General features: G+C 40.2%; 3 protein-coding genes and 3 long non-coding RNA genes across 7 annotated transcripts; 3 read left to right on the forward strand and 3 right to left on the reverse strand.

The window, feature by feature from the left end:
- The first annotated feature begins 2 nt into the window (after nucleotides 1-2).
- LOC131014451 (uncharacterized) lies at nucleotides 3-5978 on the forward strand. 2 transcript variants are annotated; one of them, XM_057942430.1, is made up of 3 exons: nucleotides 4-732; nucleotides 2931-2992; nucleotides 3616-5978. In XM_057942430.1, exon 3 carries the CDS (start codon nucleotides 4662-4664, stop codon nucleotides 5763-5765), a length of 1104 nt encoding a protein of 367 aa, XP_057798413.1. In that variant the 5' UTR covers nucleotides 4-732; nucleotides 2931-2992; nucleotides 3616-4661; the 3' UTR covers nucleotides 5766-5978. The 2 variants fall into 2 exon arrangements, with proteins under 2 accessions (XP_057798414.1, XP_057798413.1); XM_057942431.1 differs by lacking the exon at nucleotides 2931-2992 and having other exon boundaries at nucleotides 3-732.
- Nucleotides 279-2923, reverse strand: LOC131014453 (uncharacterized). The gene is made up of 2 exons (XR_009098219.1): nucleotides 1767-2923; nucleotides 279-1701 (listed from the first exon to the last, which is right to left on the reverse strand). It is a non-coding gene; the product is annotated as an uncharacterized LOC131014453 (long non-coding RNA).
- A 148-nt stretch (nucleotides 5979-6126) lies between the features above and the next one.
- LOC131014455 (uncharacterized) lies at nucleotides 6127-9963 on the forward strand. The gene is made up of 3 exons (XR_009098221.1): nucleotides 6127-6790; nucleotides 8989-9050; nucleotides 9674-9963. It is a non-coding gene; the product is annotated as an uncharacterized LOC131014455 (long non-coding RNA).
- On the reverse strand, nucleotides 6337-8981 carry LOC131014454 (uncharacterized). The gene is made up of 2 exons (XR_009098220.1): nucleotides 7825-8981; nucleotides 6337-7759 (listed from the first exon to the last, which is right to left on the reverse strand). It is a non-coding gene; the product is annotated as an uncharacterized LOC131014454 (long non-coding RNA).
- A 1978-nt stretch (nucleotides 9964-11941) lies between the features above and the next one.
- LOC131014459 (uncharacterized) lies at nucleotides 11942-13317 on the forward strand. The gene is made up of 2 exons (XM_057942435.1): nucleotides 11942-12971; nucleotides 13080-13317. The coding sequence occupies exons 1-2, from the start codon at nucleotides 12114-12116 to the stop codon at nucleotides 13185-13187; spliced, it is 966 nt and encodes a 321-aa protein (XP_057798418.1). The 5' UTR covers nucleotides 11942-12113; the 3' UTR covers nucleotides 13188-13317.
- A 49-nt stretch (nucleotides 13318-13366) lies between these two features.
- Nucleotides 13367-17172, reverse strand: LOC131014458 (probable aminotransferase ACS12). Its single transcript, XM_057942434.1, has 4 exons — nucleotides 16549-17172; nucleotides 16300-16446; nucleotides 14472-14632; nucleotides 13367-14287 (listed from the first exon to the last, which is right to left on the reverse strand). The coding sequence occupies exons 1-4, from the start codon at nucleotides 16972-16974 to the stop codon at nucleotides 13441-13443; spliced, it is 1581 nt and encodes a 526-aa protein (XP_057798417.1). The 5' UTR covers nucleotides 16975-17172; the 3' UTR covers nucleotides 13367-13440.
- Nucleotides 17173-19505: the final 2333 nt, after the last annotated feature.

Consider the following 19505-nt stretch of genomic DNA (forward strand, 5'->3'; position numbering starts at 1 on the left):
CGAGGATTATTGAGCCATTCAATAATCTATTATCCAGTTTAATAACTGACTTAGCAAAGTCAAGTGATTAATTTATATGCGATAGAAATATTATTTCTATTATTTACTAGAAGTCGAGAAATTATTCCGACTGCAACGCAGATTAAATATACGGATTTAATCTAGATATTAAATGGCTTGTGAAGTGAATTAAATCTACTTATTTAATTTATACATGAATAATGAGCATAAGCCAATATTTGATTGCAAACACGCGATTAAATAGTAGATGCACTGAGTAACCAAGACACAAAGATTTATTATTATTTACAATTAGAACTTCAACCACCACTATCAATCAATGCAGTAATTGATTTTTTTTCTGAGTACAAGAAGAAATCTTTGCATATAAGCTCACCACTGGCAGCAAGAGTGACGCAGTACATTTGGGTAAAAAAATAAAACTCTCGAATTTGCTGGCTTTAGGAGGAAGATCATGCTTAAGACAATCATCTTCCACTATCTAATTATTTATCAACCACTACCTCCACTTAACAAAAATGAGACCTACGCACTAGCCTGCACCACCACCCTTTTTCTCCACCAAACTTTCCACTTACTTCATTCCTTCTCTCATACACCAAGCACCAGAAAGGGAGATGAAGTTCCTGCTGCCAACTGCCAAGTATCGAGAGTTTCTTCTCCATTGAATTCATTATCAACAACAGCAGCTACCAACACAAAATACTCAAGGTAATTTGATATCCCAAATATTCAACTCAGTTTGCATCCATATCTAGCATATCACAGTTCATCTACATCAAATAGCCTAGATATTTCGTACAATAGAAAGTATAAACTTCACAAACAGGCTGCACTCTAGAACAACAAGCATATGAGTTTATGCAAAACAAAGAAAGAATACACCTTAGCTCATAATCCAACACAGGGCTCATTGACGAGCATATAACAACGCTGTTATTCATTTAGCACAGTAGCAAAATTTCCACGGCTTATAAACGGAATTAGGAAAAACCACAACTCCTCGTATTAAACTTTCACATCATAAGCAAATGAATCAAGATACAATAGTAGAATGAAACTAGAGAACTTAGCTTAAGAAATAGGGCCGATTGCCCTGCTCTGAATCGGGATTTAACGGCGCCGAGGAGTAGGCGAGGCGACACCCTTCGCCGGGAACAGCGACAGCAACGGCGAAGCCGGCCTTCCAGTAGCAGCAGCGGCGGTGGCGTGGCACAAATCGAACCCCGTCGACCTCGGAGAACAACGAAGGCGGACTTTACCTGGTCGCCGGAGGAACGCGAAGGAGATGGCGGCGATTCGTGGAGGAGAACGAAACCGGCAGTCAGTTGCCGGATTTACAGAGCCACGGCGACCAGCCATCAGATTCTGATGGAGACGCGGTGCAGCGGCGACCTGGTATTTGACGATTAGGGCTCGCCCTTCCACTCTCTTCTTCCCGAACACGGATTTGAGGCCGAGACACCAAGTTTGGAGGGGGGACGACAACTAGCGGTCGCCGGACTTACAGAAACGGCGGAGGATTCGATCTCAGGGAAAGCTAGGGCTCCTCCTCTCAGTCGAGTTTGAGAGGTAAATCGAGAGAGAGGAGATGAGGGAGCAGACCGACGTCGGGGTTCTGAGCAACGCCGGCCTCGCCGGCGGCTGGAATGGTCAGAGTACGGAGCGGCGACGGCAGATCTGCGGGAGACAGATCGGGTGAGAAATTGAGAGAGGGAAGTAGATGGAGAGAGAGAGAAATGGACCAGGGGCGATGTCCTCGGCTGGCCGTCGTTCTCGCCGGAGCCGTTCGCGGCGGAGCTCGCGTAGAGCGGGCGAGAGAGAGAGAGATGTCTTGAGCGGCGACTGTTTGAAAAAGAATAGATAGAGAAAGGCGTGAATTGCTTGAGAGAGAGTGGAGCGTGTTCTGCTGGGAGAAGAAGAGAGAACCGACTTGGAGGAAAAGAAATTGGGCTTTAGTTAATTAATTGAAGTTGGGCCTCTTTTGTTAATTCAATTGGGCTTTTAGCATTTATTTACATTGGGCCGGGTTATTTCTTTATTTTGGGCCGAGTCTTGGGCCGATTTTTAATAAGTGATGGGCCGATTTTTTTAAATGGAATTTGGGCCTCATCATTTATTTTAATTGGGCTTTTATCTTTTAAAAGATTGAGCTTGTGTTTAAATGGTATTGGGCTTTGGCTATGGGCCGATTTTATTAAAGTCTTTGGACCGATTTTATTAAAGTCTTTGGGCCCTGATTTAAATTGAAACATTGGGCTTATGTTTTTTTTTAAAGAAATGGGCTATCTTATTATTTAACTGGGCTGGAGTTCAAAGAAAAATGGATACTTATTAATTAGACTATTTATTTAGTTTAATTAATTATTTTTCTCAAAAGATGATTTACATAATAATAATATTGTATTATTATTATGTGCATATTTTAAGTAAATTACTTATTATATGCTAAGCATGACATGAAATTGCATTTTTACTTGCAATAAAAGTATTTAATTGGTTTTAATTATAAATCCAATTATTAAAGAAAGACGAGTAAGAATATTGTTGGTGTTCTTAACTCAAGAGAAATGTTTTCAATTATTTATTAAATTTTGAAAAGCCCGATAATTTTTATGAGATCACACCTCGATTAAAGCCGAGTTAGTTCTTTATTTCGATCGAGTACAAATACGAGATCTATTTTACAATTAGAATATTCCGATGGGAAATGAAGAATCACAGCTCTATTCGACCGCGTTAGACGAGAATTAGTTAAATCTATTAACAATGATTAATAGTAGAATTCCCGATTATCGCTCAGAATGTTAGTTCATGCATACAAGATTCATGCACAGTTAAATTATGCTTTCTCATTAATTGGGAATTTTCCTTGAGCCAATGTCTTATTTTATATTCTCGTGATTAAGGTCAAGCGCGAGAGTAAGAACTACTCAAGGAGTCACAGTACTTAGCAAAACTTTGCTATCAGGTGGGCAATTTCTTACGCGTAAATAAAATGCTATGCAAATGTTATGCTTTATAATGCAAATTGGATCTCCAAGTATGGTATGCTTTATTATGCTTTACGCTAAATGATTTACGCTTGATTACGCTTATTTACGCTTGAATGCTTTACGCTGATAAGTTTATGCTTATGTTTGATGCTTGCGTCTGTTGGGGGAGGCCTCCCTCAACAGTACGATGCCGTGTCCGCTGAGGAGGGCCTTCCTCACGGCGCGATGCCCGTGTCCGCTGAGAGAGGTCTCTCTCGCGGCGCGATGCCAGTATGCCAGTGTTACAGCGTCTATTGGGGGAGGCCTCCCTCAATAGTACGATGCCGTGACCGCTGAGGGAGGCTCCCCCTCACGGTGCGATGCCCGTGTTCGTTGGGGAAGGCCTTCTCCACGACACGATGAGTATTGATGATTGTTAATGATGAAGAATGCGCTCATGCTGTTTATGAATATGGAAATGTTTAATGAGCAAAGGATTTGAAAGAAACTTATGCCTCTTATGCGAAGTTGTGTTTTGTTGTTGATATTATGTTATATGCTTGGCACTGCCCACTGAGTACTCTTGTACTCAGCCCTTCGTATGTTTATGTTTGTGCAGGTTGAGTTGTGATGGGCGATGAAGTGTTGCTGAGTGGAGTTTTTGTCGAACTTAAAGTAGGCTCAGAAAGGATACATGTCTTCATACATGTATCTCAGTTATGCATTCCGCTGTAAACACTGATTATTTCAGTTACACCTTCCGTTGCAAACTCTGATAATGTTTTAGCCAAGCCCCTAAAAATGCCTTTTTCCTTTTAAGGAATATAACGCGTATACAAGTTCTTTGAGTACCCTTTTTATGCGAACTATGCATTTTCCCTTTTTAAGGAATATTTCACGCGTATTCAAGCTCTTTGAGTATTCTTTTATGCACCCCTTTCTAAACCCGCTTCTTATTTTCCCTTCCCCAGTCATGGTTTTCCCGGATTAATTATCCTTAATTAAGGCCGGTCGTGACTGAGTGGTATCAGAGCAGTTCGTTTGCTCTGAGCCTAAGAGTTTATTTAAGCCAAACTTAGAATGGATCACTAAAGTGTCTAGAGTTCAATCGACAAAGCTCAGCACTTCATCGCATCACACTCAACGAAGCAGAATGGTATGCTCTTCCAAGTTTTGAGTTAATGTTTACAAAAAGTCAGAATTATCGTAATAGCAAAGTGAGTAACTGTTAATAGTTATGTTATGTTGTTATTGAATGAAATGATTTACGCAAGTGCGATTAAGTATGCCTATGGAATGAATCCCTATGAACATAGAGCTATTAAGTTATGAGATCACCACTACGACAGAACATAGAAGCAAACATAGAAGAAATTAGATTGTATCTTTTGGTGGCTATAGTGAAGGCAGCAAGATAAGTGATACGTATAGAATAATTCTTAAGCTCATGATTTTATAGCCGCTATGAATCTCCATGACTTATGCTTAAGTATCCAATTTAGATGATGTGATATTATATGCTTAAGAATTGATATGACTCATGGATTTGAGATGCTAAGGACCCTTAAAGCTTACTACATCAATGCAGTCATTGGAGTTATGACTTGTTTACAAGTTAGAATAATTTAACCTGTACAAGAATTCTTTTGAGGCTTGTATTAGATTATGCTAGAGTGTACTTATTGGCACATCCTTGCTATCAGAATGCCGCCTAAGAGAGGACGCCCTGCGAGAAACAATAACAATCGCAGAAATCGTAACGTTGTACCCGAAGAACCACAAGATGCTCGAGGACATAACCCATTCCCTCCGCCCCCAACTAGGAGAGTCGAAGAACTCTTTTTAAGGCAAAACCCACCTACGTTTGACGGAACGAGTGAACCGGCTGAAGCTGAGATTTGGGTGCGTGCAATGGAACGCATCTTCAACTTTCTACGTTGTACTGATGAAGAGCGCCTATCTTGCGTCTCATTCCAGCTAACAGGATCAGCGGATTTCTGGTGGGAAGCACGACGAAAAATTCTGACACCTGAACAATGGGCAAGTTATACTTGGGAAGATTTTAAGACAGGATTATATGATAAATATATTCCGAAAAGCTATAGGAAGAAGAAAGAAGCTGAGTTCTACGAGTTAAAGCAAGGAAAGAAATCTGTGGTTGAATACGACAAGGAATTCTGCAACCTGTCTAGGTTTGCTCCGCAACAAGTGGACACAGATGAGAAGATGGCAGAGAAATTTTGTGCCGGTCTGCGACACGAAATTAGGATGACTCTAGCGAGCCACGGAGGACTCTCATATACGGAGTCTCTGAACAGGGCACTTGACATTGAAGCTGCAATGCCGTCAGACAAGTCAGCCCCACCATTGATCTCAACGCCAAACGACTTACTAGGAGCCTCACATACTCTCAAAAGGAAGCGCAAGTGGGACAGCAACGAAGACAATATCAATCAGACTAGTAAGAAAGTGTGGCAAGAGAAGGAACGGGCTGAACAGTTTATTCAACCAAGGTACGAGGCACAGACTAACCTCGAGCCAACTAGAGGTAACCAAGGTCAGAAAGGAATTTCACCTTGCCCAAATTGCGGTAAGATGCATAGGAGTGTTTGTCGAGCTGGGACTAACGGTTGTTACAATTGTGGCCAAAAAGGTCACTACTCCACGAAATGCCCCAACAGACAACGAGGTTCAGCAATTGGGAACATCCATACCCCCTTGCCAGCAATACGTGGACACTTGCGAAATCAGTTTCAATCACATCAGTGAAAATCTTATGGAGGCACCGCAGATATAAAAAAAAAAAATTACGTGGGAGTTTGAAGACAAAATGAAAGAGAAGTACCCGGATTGTTTTAACAGAGATATGCAAATTTCGGGACGAAATTTTTGTTAAGAGGGGTAGTATGTAGTAGCCCGCTCTTTTATTTATGATAAAAACTAGTAAATGCAATTTTTATAAATGAATCCAGTTTATGGTCCTGATTTTTTTTTTCTTCAGAAACAGAGTTATTATTTTAGCTTTATATATATATTTTTTTTTACGTATGAGAAAAACGCGACGAGGATTATTGAGCCATTCAATAATCTATTATCCAGTTTAATAACTGACTTAGCAAAGTCAAGTGATTAATTTATATGCGATAGAAATATTATTTCTATTATTTACTAGAAGTCGAGAAATTATTCCGACTGCAACGCAGATTAAATATACGGATTTAATCTAGATATTAAATGGCTTGTGAAGTGAATTAAATCTACTTATTTAATTTATACATGAATAATGAGCATAAGCCAATATTTGATTGCAAACACGCGATTAAATAGTAGATGCACTGAGTAACCAAGACACAAAGATTTATTATTATTTACAATTAGAACTTCAACCACCACTATCAATCAATGCAGTAATTGATTTTTTTTCTGAGTACAAGAAGAAATCTTTGCATATAAGCTCACCACTGGCAGCAAGAGTGACGCAGTACATTTGGGTAAAAAAATAAAACTCTCGAATTTGCTGGCTTTAGGAGGAAGATCATGCTTAAGACAATCATCTTCCACTATCTAATTATTTATCAACCACTACCTCCACTTAACAAAAATGAGACCTACGCACTAGCCTGCACCACCACCCTTTTTCTCCACCAAACTTTCCACTTACTTCATTCCTTCTCTCATACACCAAGCACCAGAAAGGGAGATGAAGTTCCTGCTGCCAACTGCCAAGTATCGAGAGTTTCTTCTCCATTGAATTCATTATCAACAACAGCAGCTACCAACACAAAATACTCAAGGTAATTTGATATCCCAAATATTCAACTCAGTTTGCATCCATATCTAGCATATCACAGTTCATCTACATCAAATAGCCTAGATATTTCGTACAATAGAAAGTATAAACTTCACAAACAGGCTGCACTCTAGAACAACAAGCATATGAGTTTATGCAAAACAAAGAAAGAATACACCTTAGCTCATAATCCAACACAGGGCTCATTGACGAGCATATAACAACGCTGTTATTCATTTAGCACAGTAGCAAAATTTCCACGGCTTATAAACGGAATTAGGAAAAACCACAACTCCTCGTATTAAACTTTCACATCATAAGCAAATGAATCAAGATACAATAGTAGAATGAAACTAGAGAACTTAGCTTAAGAAATAGGGCCGATTGCCCTGCTCTGAATCGGGATTTAACGGCGCCGAGGAGTAGGCGAGGCGACACCCTTCGCCGGGAACAGCGACAGCAACGGCGAAGCCGGCCTTCCAGTAGCAGCAGCGGCGGTGGCGTGGCACAAATCGAACCCCGTCGACCTCGGAGAACAACGAAGGCGGACTTTACCTGGTCGCCGGAGGAACGCGAAGGAGATGGCGGCGATTCGTGGAGGAGAACGAAACCGGCAGTCAGTTGCCGGATTTACAGAGCCACGGCGACCAGCCATCAGATTCTGATGGAGACGCGGTGCAGCGGCGACCTGGTATTTGACGATTAGGGCTCGCCCTTCCACTCTCTTCTTCCCGAACACGGATTTGAGGCCGAGACACCAAGTTTGGAGGGGGGACGACAACTAGCGGTCGCCGGACTTACAGAAACGGCGGAGGATTCGATCTCAGGGAAAGCTAGGGCTCCTCCTCTCAGTCGAGTTTGAGAGGTAAATCGAGAGAGAGGAGATGAGGGAGCAGACCGACGTCGGGGTTCTGAGCAACGCCGGCCTCGCCGGCGGCTGGAATGGTCAGAGTACGGAGCGGCGACGGCAGATCTGCGGGAGACAGATCGGGTGAGAAATTGAGAGAGGGAAGTAGATGGAGAGAGAGAGAAATGGACCAGGGGCGATGTCCTCGGCTGGCCGTCGTTCTCGCCGGAGCCGTTCGCGGCGGAGCTCGCGTAGAGCGGGCGAGAGAGAGAGAGATGTCTTGAGCGGCGACTGTTTGAAAAAGAATAGATAGAGAAAGGCGTGAATTGCTTGAGAGAGAGTGGAGCGTGTTCTGCTGGGAGAAGAAGAGAGAACCGACTTGGAGGAAAAGAAATTGGGCTTTAGTTAATTAATTGAAGTTGGGCCTCTTTTGTTAATTCAATTGGGCTTTTAGCATTTATTTACATTGGGCCGGGTTATTTCTTTATTTTGGGCCGAGTCTTGGGCCGATTTTTAATAAGTGATGGGCCGATTTTTTTAAATGGAATTTGGGCCTCATCATTTATTTTAATTGGGCTTTTATCTTTTAAAAGATTGAGCTTGTGTTTAAATGGTATTGGGCTTTGGCTATGGGCCGATTTTATTAAAGTCTTTGGACCGATTTTATTAAAGTCTTTGGGCCCTGATTTAAATTGAAACATTGGGCTTATGTTTTTTTTTAAAGAAATGGGCTATCTTATTATTTAACTGGGCTGGAGTTCAAAGAAAAATGGATACTTATTAATTAGACTATTTATTTAGTTTAATTAATTATTTTTCTCAAAAGATGATTTACATAATAATAATATTGTATTATTATTATGTGCATATTTTAAGTAAATTACTTATTATATGCTAAGCATGACATGAAATTGCATTTTTACTTGCAATAAAAGTATTTAATTGGTTTTAATTATAAATCCAATTATTAAAGAAAGACGAGTAAGAATATTGTTGGTGTTCTTAACTCAAGAGAAATGTTTTCAATTATTTATTAAATTTTGAAAAGCCCGATAATTTTTATGAGATCACACCTCGATTAAAGCCGAGTTAGTTCTTTATTTCGATCGAGTACAAATACGAGATCTATTTTACAATTAGAATATTCCGATGGGAAATGAAGAATCACAGCTCTATTCGACCGCGTTAGACGAGAATTAGTTAAATCTATTAACAATGATTAATAGTAGAATTCCCGATTATCGCTCAGAATGTTAGTTCATGCATACAAGATTCATGCACAGTTAAATTATGCTTTCTCATTAATTGGGAATTTTCCTTGAGCCAATGTCTTATTTTATATTCTCGTGATTAAGGTCAAGCGCGAGAGTAAGAACTACTCAAGGAGTCACAGTACTTAGCAAAACTTTGCTATCAGGTGGGCAATTTCTTACGCGTAAATAAAATGCTATGCAAATGTTATGCTTTATAATGCAAATTGGATCTCCAAGTATGGTATGCTTTATTATGCTTTACGCTAAATGATTTACGCTTGATTACGCTTATTTACGCTTGAATGCTTTACGCTGATAAGTTTATGCTTATGTTTGATGCTTGCGTCTGTTGGGGGAGGCCTCCCTCAACAGTACGATGCCGTGTCCGCTGAGGAGGGCCTTCCTCACGGCGCGATGCCCGTGTCCGCTGAGAGAGGTCTCTCTCGCGGCGCGATGCCAGTATGCCAGTGTTACAGCGTCTATTGGGGGAGGCCTCCCTCAATAGTACGATGCCGTGACCGCTGAGGGAGGCTCCCCCTCACGGTGCGATGCCCGTGTTCGTTGGGGAAGGCCTTCTCCACGACACGATGAGTATTGATGATTGTTAATGATGAAGAATGCGCTCATGCTGTTTATGAATATGGAAATGTTTAATGAGCAAAGGATTTGAAAGAAACTTATGCCTCTTATGCGAAGTTGTGTTTTGTTGTTGATATTATGTTATATGCTTGGCACTGCCCACTGAGTACTCTTGTACTCAGCCCTTCGTATGTTTATGTTTGTGCAGGTTGAGTTGTGATGGGCGATGAAGTGTTGCTGAGTGGAGTTTTTGTCGAACTTAAAGTAGGCTCAGAAAGGATACATGTCTTCATACATGTATCTCAGTTATGCATTCCGCTGTAAACACTGATTATTTCAGTTACACCTTCCGTTGCAAACTCTGATAATGTTTTAGCCAAGCCCCTAAAAATGCCTTTTTCCTTTTAAGGAATATAACGCGTATACAAGTTCTTTGAGTACCCTTTTTATGCGAACTATGCATTTTCCCTTTTTAAGGAATATTTCACGCGTATTCAAGCTCTTTGAGTATTCTTTTATGCACCCCTTTCTAAACCCGCTTCTTATTTTCCCTTCCCCAGTCATGGTTTTCCCGGATTAATTATCCTTAATTAAGGCCGGTCGTGACATAGCATAATATAGAACTCAGTTTATACCTATATATTTTCTTCACATGAGATCAAAGCAATGAGAAAACTCTTATGAATCTGCCATTAATCTCGTGCATAAACCGTGTAGAGAACCAAGACTCCACATAGACTTATGTTTTGAACTTAGCATATAGAAGGGTAGGTACCCGTTTCATTTAAATGTGGATGGTTGAAGCTGGCTGACCGCGAGGAGATGGAGGGGGGCAACCGCCCTGTTCCGCCGAACCAAAGAGGGCCAGTGGTGACAGGGTTTTTTTGCTCACCAGACGAGGTTAGGGGAGAACCCCGGCGTCGACAACAACTCACTGAGTCCAGGGTCGGCAATGCGACGACACGGTGATCCTCGCCGATTCCAGAGCAACAGTCGCGGCGAAAACTTTCACGAATGAGAAAATAGGTGGCGGCTTCGGCTTTGCTTCATGAGAGAGAGGGACGACGCTGAACGCTTAATTTCAGGAGCCATCGACGATGATTCCATCGAGATTTCAAAGGGTGGAGGTTCGTTTTGAGTATTTGGGATATAAATTTTGAGATTAAGACATAGTAGAAGAAATTAGGAGAGAAAAGATAAGGCATGAATCGGCGGGCCGACGGCCACTCGTCAGCCCTCCAGTGGTGGCGGCGGTGGTTTTGAAAAAGGGAAAGCAGGGCTCCACTTCGCTGTATGCGGCCCCTTCAAGATGTGGAATGCTTGGAAGCTCCTCCGAACCAACCGGAGGTTCAAGTCTATGTACCTCGATGGAGATGTGCATTCCTCCAAGAGGACAAAGACTACAGAGACGGGCGATTTCACCACCTCGAAATCAGGCGAGGAAATCACGTCTTCCCGGCCGATTGGAAACAAAGTGGCGAAGGCGGCGGCGAGGGCGGCTAAAGGAAGGGGAAGGTGTAGGCATCGCAAGCCTCGGAGCCTCCATCCGAATGCAAGGAGTACTTGGACAAGTCCGACACCAAACTCAAAAGAATAATTGCCGAGTACGCCAAGAAGAATGAGCTCAAGCGGGAGATCCACGACGATCGGATCTTATTCATGAAGACATCCGACGTGACGCCGAATCAGTTAGAACTCCACAAGGCGCGGGTGGCGAAGATTTTAGCTAGGCAAAGGGATGAGGGAAATTTGTAGGTTTTTTTAAAGTAATTTTTAATTATGTCTTTAGTTTTTTTTTATGTAATTTGTAGATTTTTTAAATTAATGCAATTTTAATTTTAAGTAAATATGTTATTATTTAAATTTGTGCAATTAAAGTTAAATGAAAAATATAAAAATTAAAACTAAAAAGATAGAGTAAGAGAATGAGTCGTCCCACTATGACCTCTTTACTCATAAGTGACCCCCCTCTATAGAGTAAGCCCCTTACTCAACCATTGTGGATGCTCTAACAAAAGGAGCGCATATCTTACAAGGAAAATTCGTCTGTCTCCACAATTTCTCGAATTTATAATTTTCTTTTTTAGTAAGGCTGTTCCTTCAGAACATTCAATAGAATATGATTGATTGTTACATTTAAACCTTGAATATAGTGAGCCACATACTCAATAAATAAATAAAAAATTGATTTTACAACCAAAAATAATAAAACGAAAAATTAACTCGATTAACCTTATTTTCTCTAGCCTCTAAAAGAAGGCTACATTATGCGATGCAGATGACTTATAGTATATAATACTGTGAAAATAAAAATATTTTTTTTTTGGAATAAAAGTAAAGCATGCAGTTGTGATAGTTCAAATTCATGTTGCAACTGCCTAATCCCTCGCACGTGTATCAACTTATTGTGGAAAGTAGTCAAAGATAAAGAGCACTACCTCAAACAAACTGGTAAAACACCATCTTATTGTTTTTTAATGAGTCAAATTCTTTATTCAAATGGGACATTAGGTAAGCCTAATTTTCAAAGCAAAATGGTTCTGTTAATTAGCAGAGTCCAATGAATTAGTTGAGAAACTACTACTCCATTAATTCTACCAAGTCTATATAAGAGTTTCCCATTCAAGGTAAATTCACAGAATCCATCAATGCAAGAACCCAAAATGGCAGAACCAAACCCTTCCAAGAGCGAGAGGAAGAGAGAGAGACAGCCCATTTCTGTTCCATTCATATGGGAAGAAAAACCTGGGATGCCCAAGAAGGACTGGAAACCTTTCAGCCAACCTGTCAAGGCTCCCGCACCACCTGTCAAGTTCGTCGTATCCGTCCCCTTCGGATGGGAAGAGAAGCCGGGGACGCCACTCCCGTTCTTCGTTCAACCTCCGAAGGAACTGCAAATAGTGGCAGCTTCACAGGCAAATAGAGCCTTCCTTTTGCCACCTCCAAAACTCTTGACCATTGGTTACGGAAACTGGCAAGCTAGCTCTGTAGGCAACGATGATGAACGTGACAGTGAAGGCGATGAATCATCAGAGCCAGAGCTCGACGCTTGCAGTGTGGACACTGATGATTCCTTCTGCTCAGCCAAGTCCCTCTTAGCCAATGGTCTAATATCAACCGCAGCAATTGCAAGTGCTGTTCCTGTGCAGCAAACTTCTCTTGCACTGGCAACAACAGACAGCAGACTGCTGCAGAGTCCTGGTTCACCAGCTTCTGAAACTGACAGTACCTGCAGCTATGCGACTGGTACCACGAGCTTGGCTGGTGCTTCCTTCTTGGAGTGGCTCTTCCCTCTGCTAGTGTCAAATTCAAATGTCACGAACAAGGTAGAATACCTGGAAAAGGCTCCTTCTCAGAAAGCCGATGTACAAGCTATAGACTATCTACATGGGAGCAACTGCGGCCAGGTCAGAAGGCCACTGCTGACCCTTGGTGAGCTGATAACGATGAGCCGAAGACAGAGCTGCCAAAGGAAAGTAAAAAAATTGCATAAGCAGCAATCCATGGTAACCATATATCTTTCCTTCTTTCGCTTTAAAACAGATTTACCAGCGTAAACTGTATCTTTCAGCAGCAATACCTTTAGCAACTAAAGATTATTTTACGGATGACAGGACTTTATGAAGAGGAATGCCTTTGGTTGCTGCATCTTTCAGGCTGGAAACAGAATCAATCGGTTGGCACTGAAGTGGAAGAGACAGCTGCAGCTGAAACTGATGTGAAAATATTCCCTTCAATCTAAAATTAATTACATACCTGGAAGAATATCAGCCAGTTCCTGCTTTACATTTAAATGTTCATGCTTGTAATATTATAATGTTTCACCAAAGGAAATGTTTCCATTTTCTAAAATTTTGAGATGATAACTCCAGCTAGAAGTAGAACAATCATATGTGCTAACTTAACACCCAAAGCAGGTAGCTACTGCATTTCAATTATGGCTAATCTGGCCAATAGGACCCAATAGCATAAGTTTTATACAGAAGGTTTACAGCTTTCAACAACTTTACGTATTCGTTCAATGACTAAAGGAACCTCCTTTACTTTTAATGTCGTGAAACAAAATCTGAACCATCCTGGTTCAATACAATGACAAGCCGATCCAGGAGTTACATTGATCTTGGCTGTATTTAAGAGCTTATCCCATAGATCAAGCTCCCCTTTCTCATTATACGGACTGATTAATTTGCTCATATCAACCCAGCAGTATAAGCCTCCACTGCTTTCTGTGCATTCTAGTCCCAGCTCTCTTAAACCCGCAACAAACAAATCATACATGGACTGTATTCTTTGCCTATTCGTGTTGATGTATTCCTGGATGAACCTTTTATCTGAAAGCATCGGTGCTAGAATCTGCTGTGTTGGAGTTGAAACTGAAGAAAATCTGGTTAATTTCTTGGATGCTTTCAAAACATTTTCATTGAAGGAATAAATAACCCCAACTCTAAAGCCCGGGATGCAAAGATCTTTAGATAGTCCGTACACAATATGAACCCTATCCTTGAAAGCATCTTCTGAGTCAACTATCTCAGCCATGCTCACAAACTTTTCATTCCCATATGTTGAACCTGCAAAAATTTCATCTGATATGATATGGATGTTCCTCTCTCTGGCAAAATCTAGGATGTCATAAGGATTCAGCATGTTCCCAACAGGGTTCGATGGATTGGAAATCAGAATTCCGCGGACCTTTTGACCTCGCTTCCTTGCCTGATTAAATGCTTGTTCAAGAGCCGTGATGCTTAATGTGAAATTATCGCAACTACGACAGTGAACAGGAATTAGTTCAACCCCTGTTCGCCATTTCATGTCCCTATCGAATCTGCAGAAAATGGTAATAAGGATGTGCCACATGTCAAATAAAGTAATAAGCATATAATAACAATTAACATCGAAAGGAACATAAACAGAAGACAAAATTTAGCTATGGCAATGCACATAAAAAAAAAAGAAAAAAGAATGGTGCTCTCAGGTTAAATATTAGAATAAAAGATTTCTTGTAATACCCAGGATAATATGGTGCAGGGACAAGGAATGCATTTCCTGGATCAGCCAGACAGAAACTTAGTATCTCAAGAGCGGGAGTTGCACCAGAAGTTAATACCATTCTTGAAGGATCAAAAGACACTGTGTTTCCCATTGCTTCAGTCATAAAATCAGCCATTGCCTGCAATATTAGAATGATATTTTGTTCAGATAAAGGCAAAGGTTTATGGATCAATAAAAAATAGAGTTCCCCAAAAACATTTAACTCACAAATGAACAAAATAACTGAATCATGAAATAAAACAGATATGTGACATACAATCTCTAAGAGTACGATGTAAAATGTTCCTATTAACATGTCAATGAAAAAAAAAATTACTATAGATCAAATCACTTAAATTAGTTAATTATTGTACAAATTAACTCTCTTTTTTTAGACCTTGTGCAAATTACCTCTAACCAAGGAATTCTAAAGTCAACTCAAATATTTTTATATGGTAGGCTTAATATCTATTAGGACCACTACCCTGCATAAGTATTCATGGCTAATCACACTCCGATTGGCTTTCATATACATTTCATTGACTACTCTGATTTTACCATTTTTCCAACTAACACAGTATATTGTTCACTCCAGGACTCCCAGGTATACAGTATACTTAATGCAAGCGAATCCTCCCCTTCATGTAAAAAAAATAAAAAATAAAAAATAAAAATAAAAAAAGGAGTGAATCCTCCACTTATTGTCAAGATACTTTGATAACATGAAGGACTGTTTACTGCAAGACTAGGTACTCTGACTTTAATCCTATCGAACTAAAAAATCCATTAGATGACTTAAGTTGACTGAGGCTCTCTCTTTCTCCCTTGGTTTTCTAGATTAACGTTTGTAATTCTTCCTGTAAATGGTGATTTCCCTTCTTCAAGTTGGCAAAGAAGCTCCGAGAACTGTTGCGATGTGATATTCCATTACATTGGAAAATGTCAAGAATCAAATTCCATTAAGAAGCATGTCTGAACCTAGAAATAGTATGTCAAACAAATATCAGAAATCTGAATAGCATTTCATTGTGAACAACTATCTGATGATTTCTCTAAACTATCATTTTATCCGCAACTGAACTAGAAAACAAATTATATAAGACTGATAAATATTTATAAACTAAATTGTCTTATAATTAACCTAGGGAAGCAATTATTACTTCTGGGACAATGTTAAATATCAGGACACATTTGTTAAGAACTTTGTTGCTTCACTATGGAGTTAATGGTGGAGATACTTAGCTTATTTGGGCTTCTTGCATACACAAGGGTTTATTAATTTTGGGCATCAGTAACTACAACACTTAAGAAACTCATCCCAAAGAGCACCAAACATCAGCCAATTTGGTATTCTTTGCAATCATTCATGTACAGCACCGCACCGGCTATCAATTCTAAAAGACAGTAGTATTACATTTTTCTAAATTCCATATCCTTCATCTAGTCTTGACAAACTTTAGTGATGACCCCTGGCAACGACAGTCGACGAATAATATTTACTAAAGTTAAACGTCACGTGGCAGCAGCAAAATTTCAATTTTTCGAGTTTGCATCTTTAGAGTCTAGAATCAAAAGATTCTTGAGAGCAATGTAATCATTAAAATCATACCCTGCATTATATCTTCCAGTGGGTTTGATTAAAAGTGAGTGTGTGTGTACATACATACTTGTCTTAGTCTACGATTGCCCCTATTTAAGTGGTCAAGTAATTAGCAGCTGAAAGTTAATCCAGAGTACTAATCAAGGAAAAATTAAAGCTAGCAATCTAGTGGCAGTCAATATTAATGAACTTATTCATTTCGTTACCATTTTGAACTCCAATAATCCATCCATGGGCTGGTACGTCGCGATTCCTCTCATCCCCAGAGCGCCGCCACCACCGCCGCCGCCTGCTCCGGACATCAAATCGGTCAAATTTTTTGAAAGCCGCTCCTCAATCAAATCCAATGATAACTTCACCGCCATGCCACAACAAAAATCAATGTTAGAGCCAATTATCAACACTCACTTCCAAAAACTCACAAAGAACAATTAACAAAAAACGCCCATCGTTACCCTATTCTCCGACAGTCCGAGCTGCATAACGCCATCAGGATTGCTCACTTCGTCGTACGCGTCCTCCCGCACCCGATCCAAACCAATGTAGTACGGCGATTCGTCCGGCTTGGCGACGTTATTCGCCCGGCCGGAGAGCTGCACGCGCCCCATGGACGCGCCGCGAGAGAGCAAATTGGGGCGGGACGACGAGCGCGGCAGCTCGGAGAGGTTCGCCGACGACGTCGAGCGCGACGGAGGGTTCGGTGGCGGAGGCGAGCGGTTCCTCTTCAGGTAAAATTGGAGGAAGTAGAAGAGCGCGCAGGGAATCAGGGAGCCGAGGAGTATGCCGCCGCGGCCTTGAACCACTCCTTGCAGCGGTACGATAAGCCTCATGCCGGTACGGGTTGGGCGGCGGGTCGATTCCTTGGGCGGGGTTTGGATCATGTGAGGCGGCGGAGGGTGCCGCAGCGACGGCGGTGGAGATTGGGGGAGAGTGAGTGTGTGTTGTGTGTGTAGTTTCGTGAAGTTTGAGGTGGTGATTTGCTTGGGTAAAGAGGCAAAGATGGGATTCTGTTTGGAATCTTTCGCCAGGGGTTTGTTTTGTGAGAAGACATCAAAGCCCTCTCCGCACTTCAATTTATCTTTGTCTTATGCTAACTACCCTTTGGAATTTTTCTTTTAAGGTAACATCTTTATTTTCACCTTTTTCTTTTTTTCTTTTTTTCTATTTTAGCTAAAATGAGCAAAGTTTTCATGTAAGATACTCCCTCCGTCCACAAAGTATTGCCCCATTTACTCTTCGGCACAGGTTTTAAGAAAGCTGATAAAGTGGTTGTAAGTGAAATATAAGGGTAGTTGACTAAAGTGATAAATGCAGTTGACTAAAGTGTTAAAGGTGTTGTGTGATGGGTCCACTAGTAATAAAGTGTAATAAAGTAGAATATAAAAATGAAATAAGTTGTTATATGATGGGTCCATTAGTGGCAATTGATGGTAAATAAATGAAAGAAGAAAGGGTGTAGTGGTACAAAAAGCAAAATAGGGCATTACTTTGTGGACAAGGAAAAATGGGTAAGTAGGGCAATATTTCGTGGACGGAGGGAGTACTAGTTCGTCCGAGGCAGATTCAAAAATTTACCTAACCTATTTAAGCTAGTGTAATGTGCGACTAATGGGCGGGTGTTTGACCATAACGATTTTATGCTTTATTAGACATATACTTCATCTATCCATAAGTATGTCTATACGAATTATAAAATATATTTGATAAATAATGTATTAAGTAGAAAAATGATCGCACCGTATAAAAATAAATAATTGTGATTAAATCGAATGTAAGATCATGCAAAAATGAATGATTATGATTAAAAAGAGAAAATTAGATCTTGTCCCAATACGTGATATATTCTTATGGCACAAAAAATGTATTACTAAATGATAAAAAAATATATTCGTTTGATGAGAATGATATTTGACGCTTAAATACATTTAAATCTGACAAAGGTGAAAATTATAAACATGAAGATAAAGTGAAGATCTAAGATTAGACTAAAGAGGAATTAAAAAACAGTGAGAAGTGTGAAACTCATTTTTTGTGCTATTTTGAGTCTATGTTTAGGTCTATCGAGTCTTTTCTTGTGACTTTTTGTGTTTTTGTATTTGAGAAGATACATTGAAGGGTACATGATGTGTAGGTATGTTTGTGAGCAGAACAATCATTCCGCAAGAGATGAAATAATTCGAAGTCATTAGTGGACATAACATCTGTGCACTTTACCCAAACTAAGTACCATGCGGGATCAAGTCGCATTCAGACGCGAAGCCGATGAGGACAGAGATTTTGACCGAGACGAAAGAATAGAAGACAAAGGTGAAGAGATCAAAGAGAGAAGCAGATTTTAGACGGTAATCAGGCAAAGCGGTGCACTCGATCGCAAGTCAAGAAGGAAAGATGAATTCACTTACCTTTTCGGGAAGATACTTGCCAAAGCGAGGAAATTCAGCAGATATTAGGGTTTGACGTAGAAGGAAAAAATCTTCCGTTGTCATTCCTAGCCACAGACGCCAGCCCTGATTCATGGGCCAAACTGTAGCCCACTATCACCTTATAAATATGGGAGCATTTCTACCTGAGAAAGAGTTCAACCTTGTTGCTCCGTGGCCAACACCTTTCACTTTCATTTTTTATTATCGCCTTATCATTTTATGTTTGAGTGCGAGAAATGAACAAGTTTGAGACGCACCTTTTAATTTTGTTTTATGTTTTTATTTGCTTTGCCATAAGTTGGTGTCGGGCAGAAATCGCTTTCCGTTTAGACCTTCAACTTTAAATACAAAGTATGTTATTTTTTGTTATTCTCTTTGTCTTTATATTTACTTTATTATGTCTACCTAAGTCTTTATTCCTGGTTTGGGCTAAGTCGAAGTTGGGTATGAGGTGAATAATTTGTGAGGTCAAATGTGGGCACAATAGTTATACATGTGTGTTCCTGAAGCATTAAGTCCAAATCAAAACAACTTAATCAAACTTTGAATATTATTAGGCCTAGGCAAGATTAAGTTACAAAAAATAGGCGGATCACACTACAAGAAAAATGCTAATAGATGACAGGCGAAACGTGTCATCTATTAGAAAATCGCCTGTCATAAATGAAGGTGTAGTCTATTAGGGGGCGTTAATAGACGACGAACATGGCCGTGTCGTCTATTAGCTAATAAACGACGGACGGCGCATGTCGTCTATTAGCTAATAGACGACACGGCCACGTCCGTCGTCTATTCGTTGAATTTTTCATTTTTTTTTTTAAAAAAATTGCTATTATATTTAAATTTCTTGTTTTTTCAAATAAATATTTTATTAAATCTAAAAATTCACATCGATGATTAGGAACTTGACCATTCTAGTCTTGCTTGCATTCATTCGTCCCAGAGTTACTAGTAAGTCGATCATTCCCACTGGCATTACTAATTCGCCC

Source organism: Salvia miltiorrhiza, chromosome 3 (assembly GCF_028751815.1).
Source record: "Salvia miltiorrhiza cultivar Shanhuang (shh) chromosome 3, IMPLAD_Smil_shh, whole genome shotgun sequence".
Taxonomy (NCBI): domain Eukaryota; kingdom Viridiplantae; phylum Streptophyta; class Magnoliopsida; order Lamiales; family Lamiaceae; genus Salvia; species Salvia miltiorrhiza.

Excerpts from the sequence above, each read along its gene's own strand:
- LOC131014458 (XM_057942434.1), bottom strand. The coding sequence starts at position 16,974 with ATGATCCAAACCCCGCCCAAGGAATCGACCCGCCGCCCAACCCGTACC. Across the intron at positions 16,447-16,548 it reads TCGGACTGTCGGAGAATAGG|TTATCATTGGATTTGATTGA; the intron begins GTAACGATGGGC and ends ATGGCGGTGAAG. Across the intron at positions 14,288-14,471 it reads CCTGCACCATATTATCCTGG|ATTCGATAGGGACATGAAAT; the intron begins GTATTACAAGAA and ends CATTTTCTGCAG.
- LOC131014451 (XM_057942431.1), top strand. The coding sequence starts at position 4,662 with ATGCTAGAGTGTACTTATTGGCACATCCTTGCTATCAGAATGCCGCCT.
- LOC131014459 (XM_057942435.1), top strand. The coding sequence starts at position 12,114 with ATGCAAGAACCCAAAATGGCAGAACCAAACCCTTCCAAGAGCGAGAGG. Across the intron at positions 12,972-13,079 it reads TGCATAAGCAGCAATCCATG|GACTTTATGAAGAGGAATGC; the intron begins GTAACCATATAT and ends TACGGATGACAG.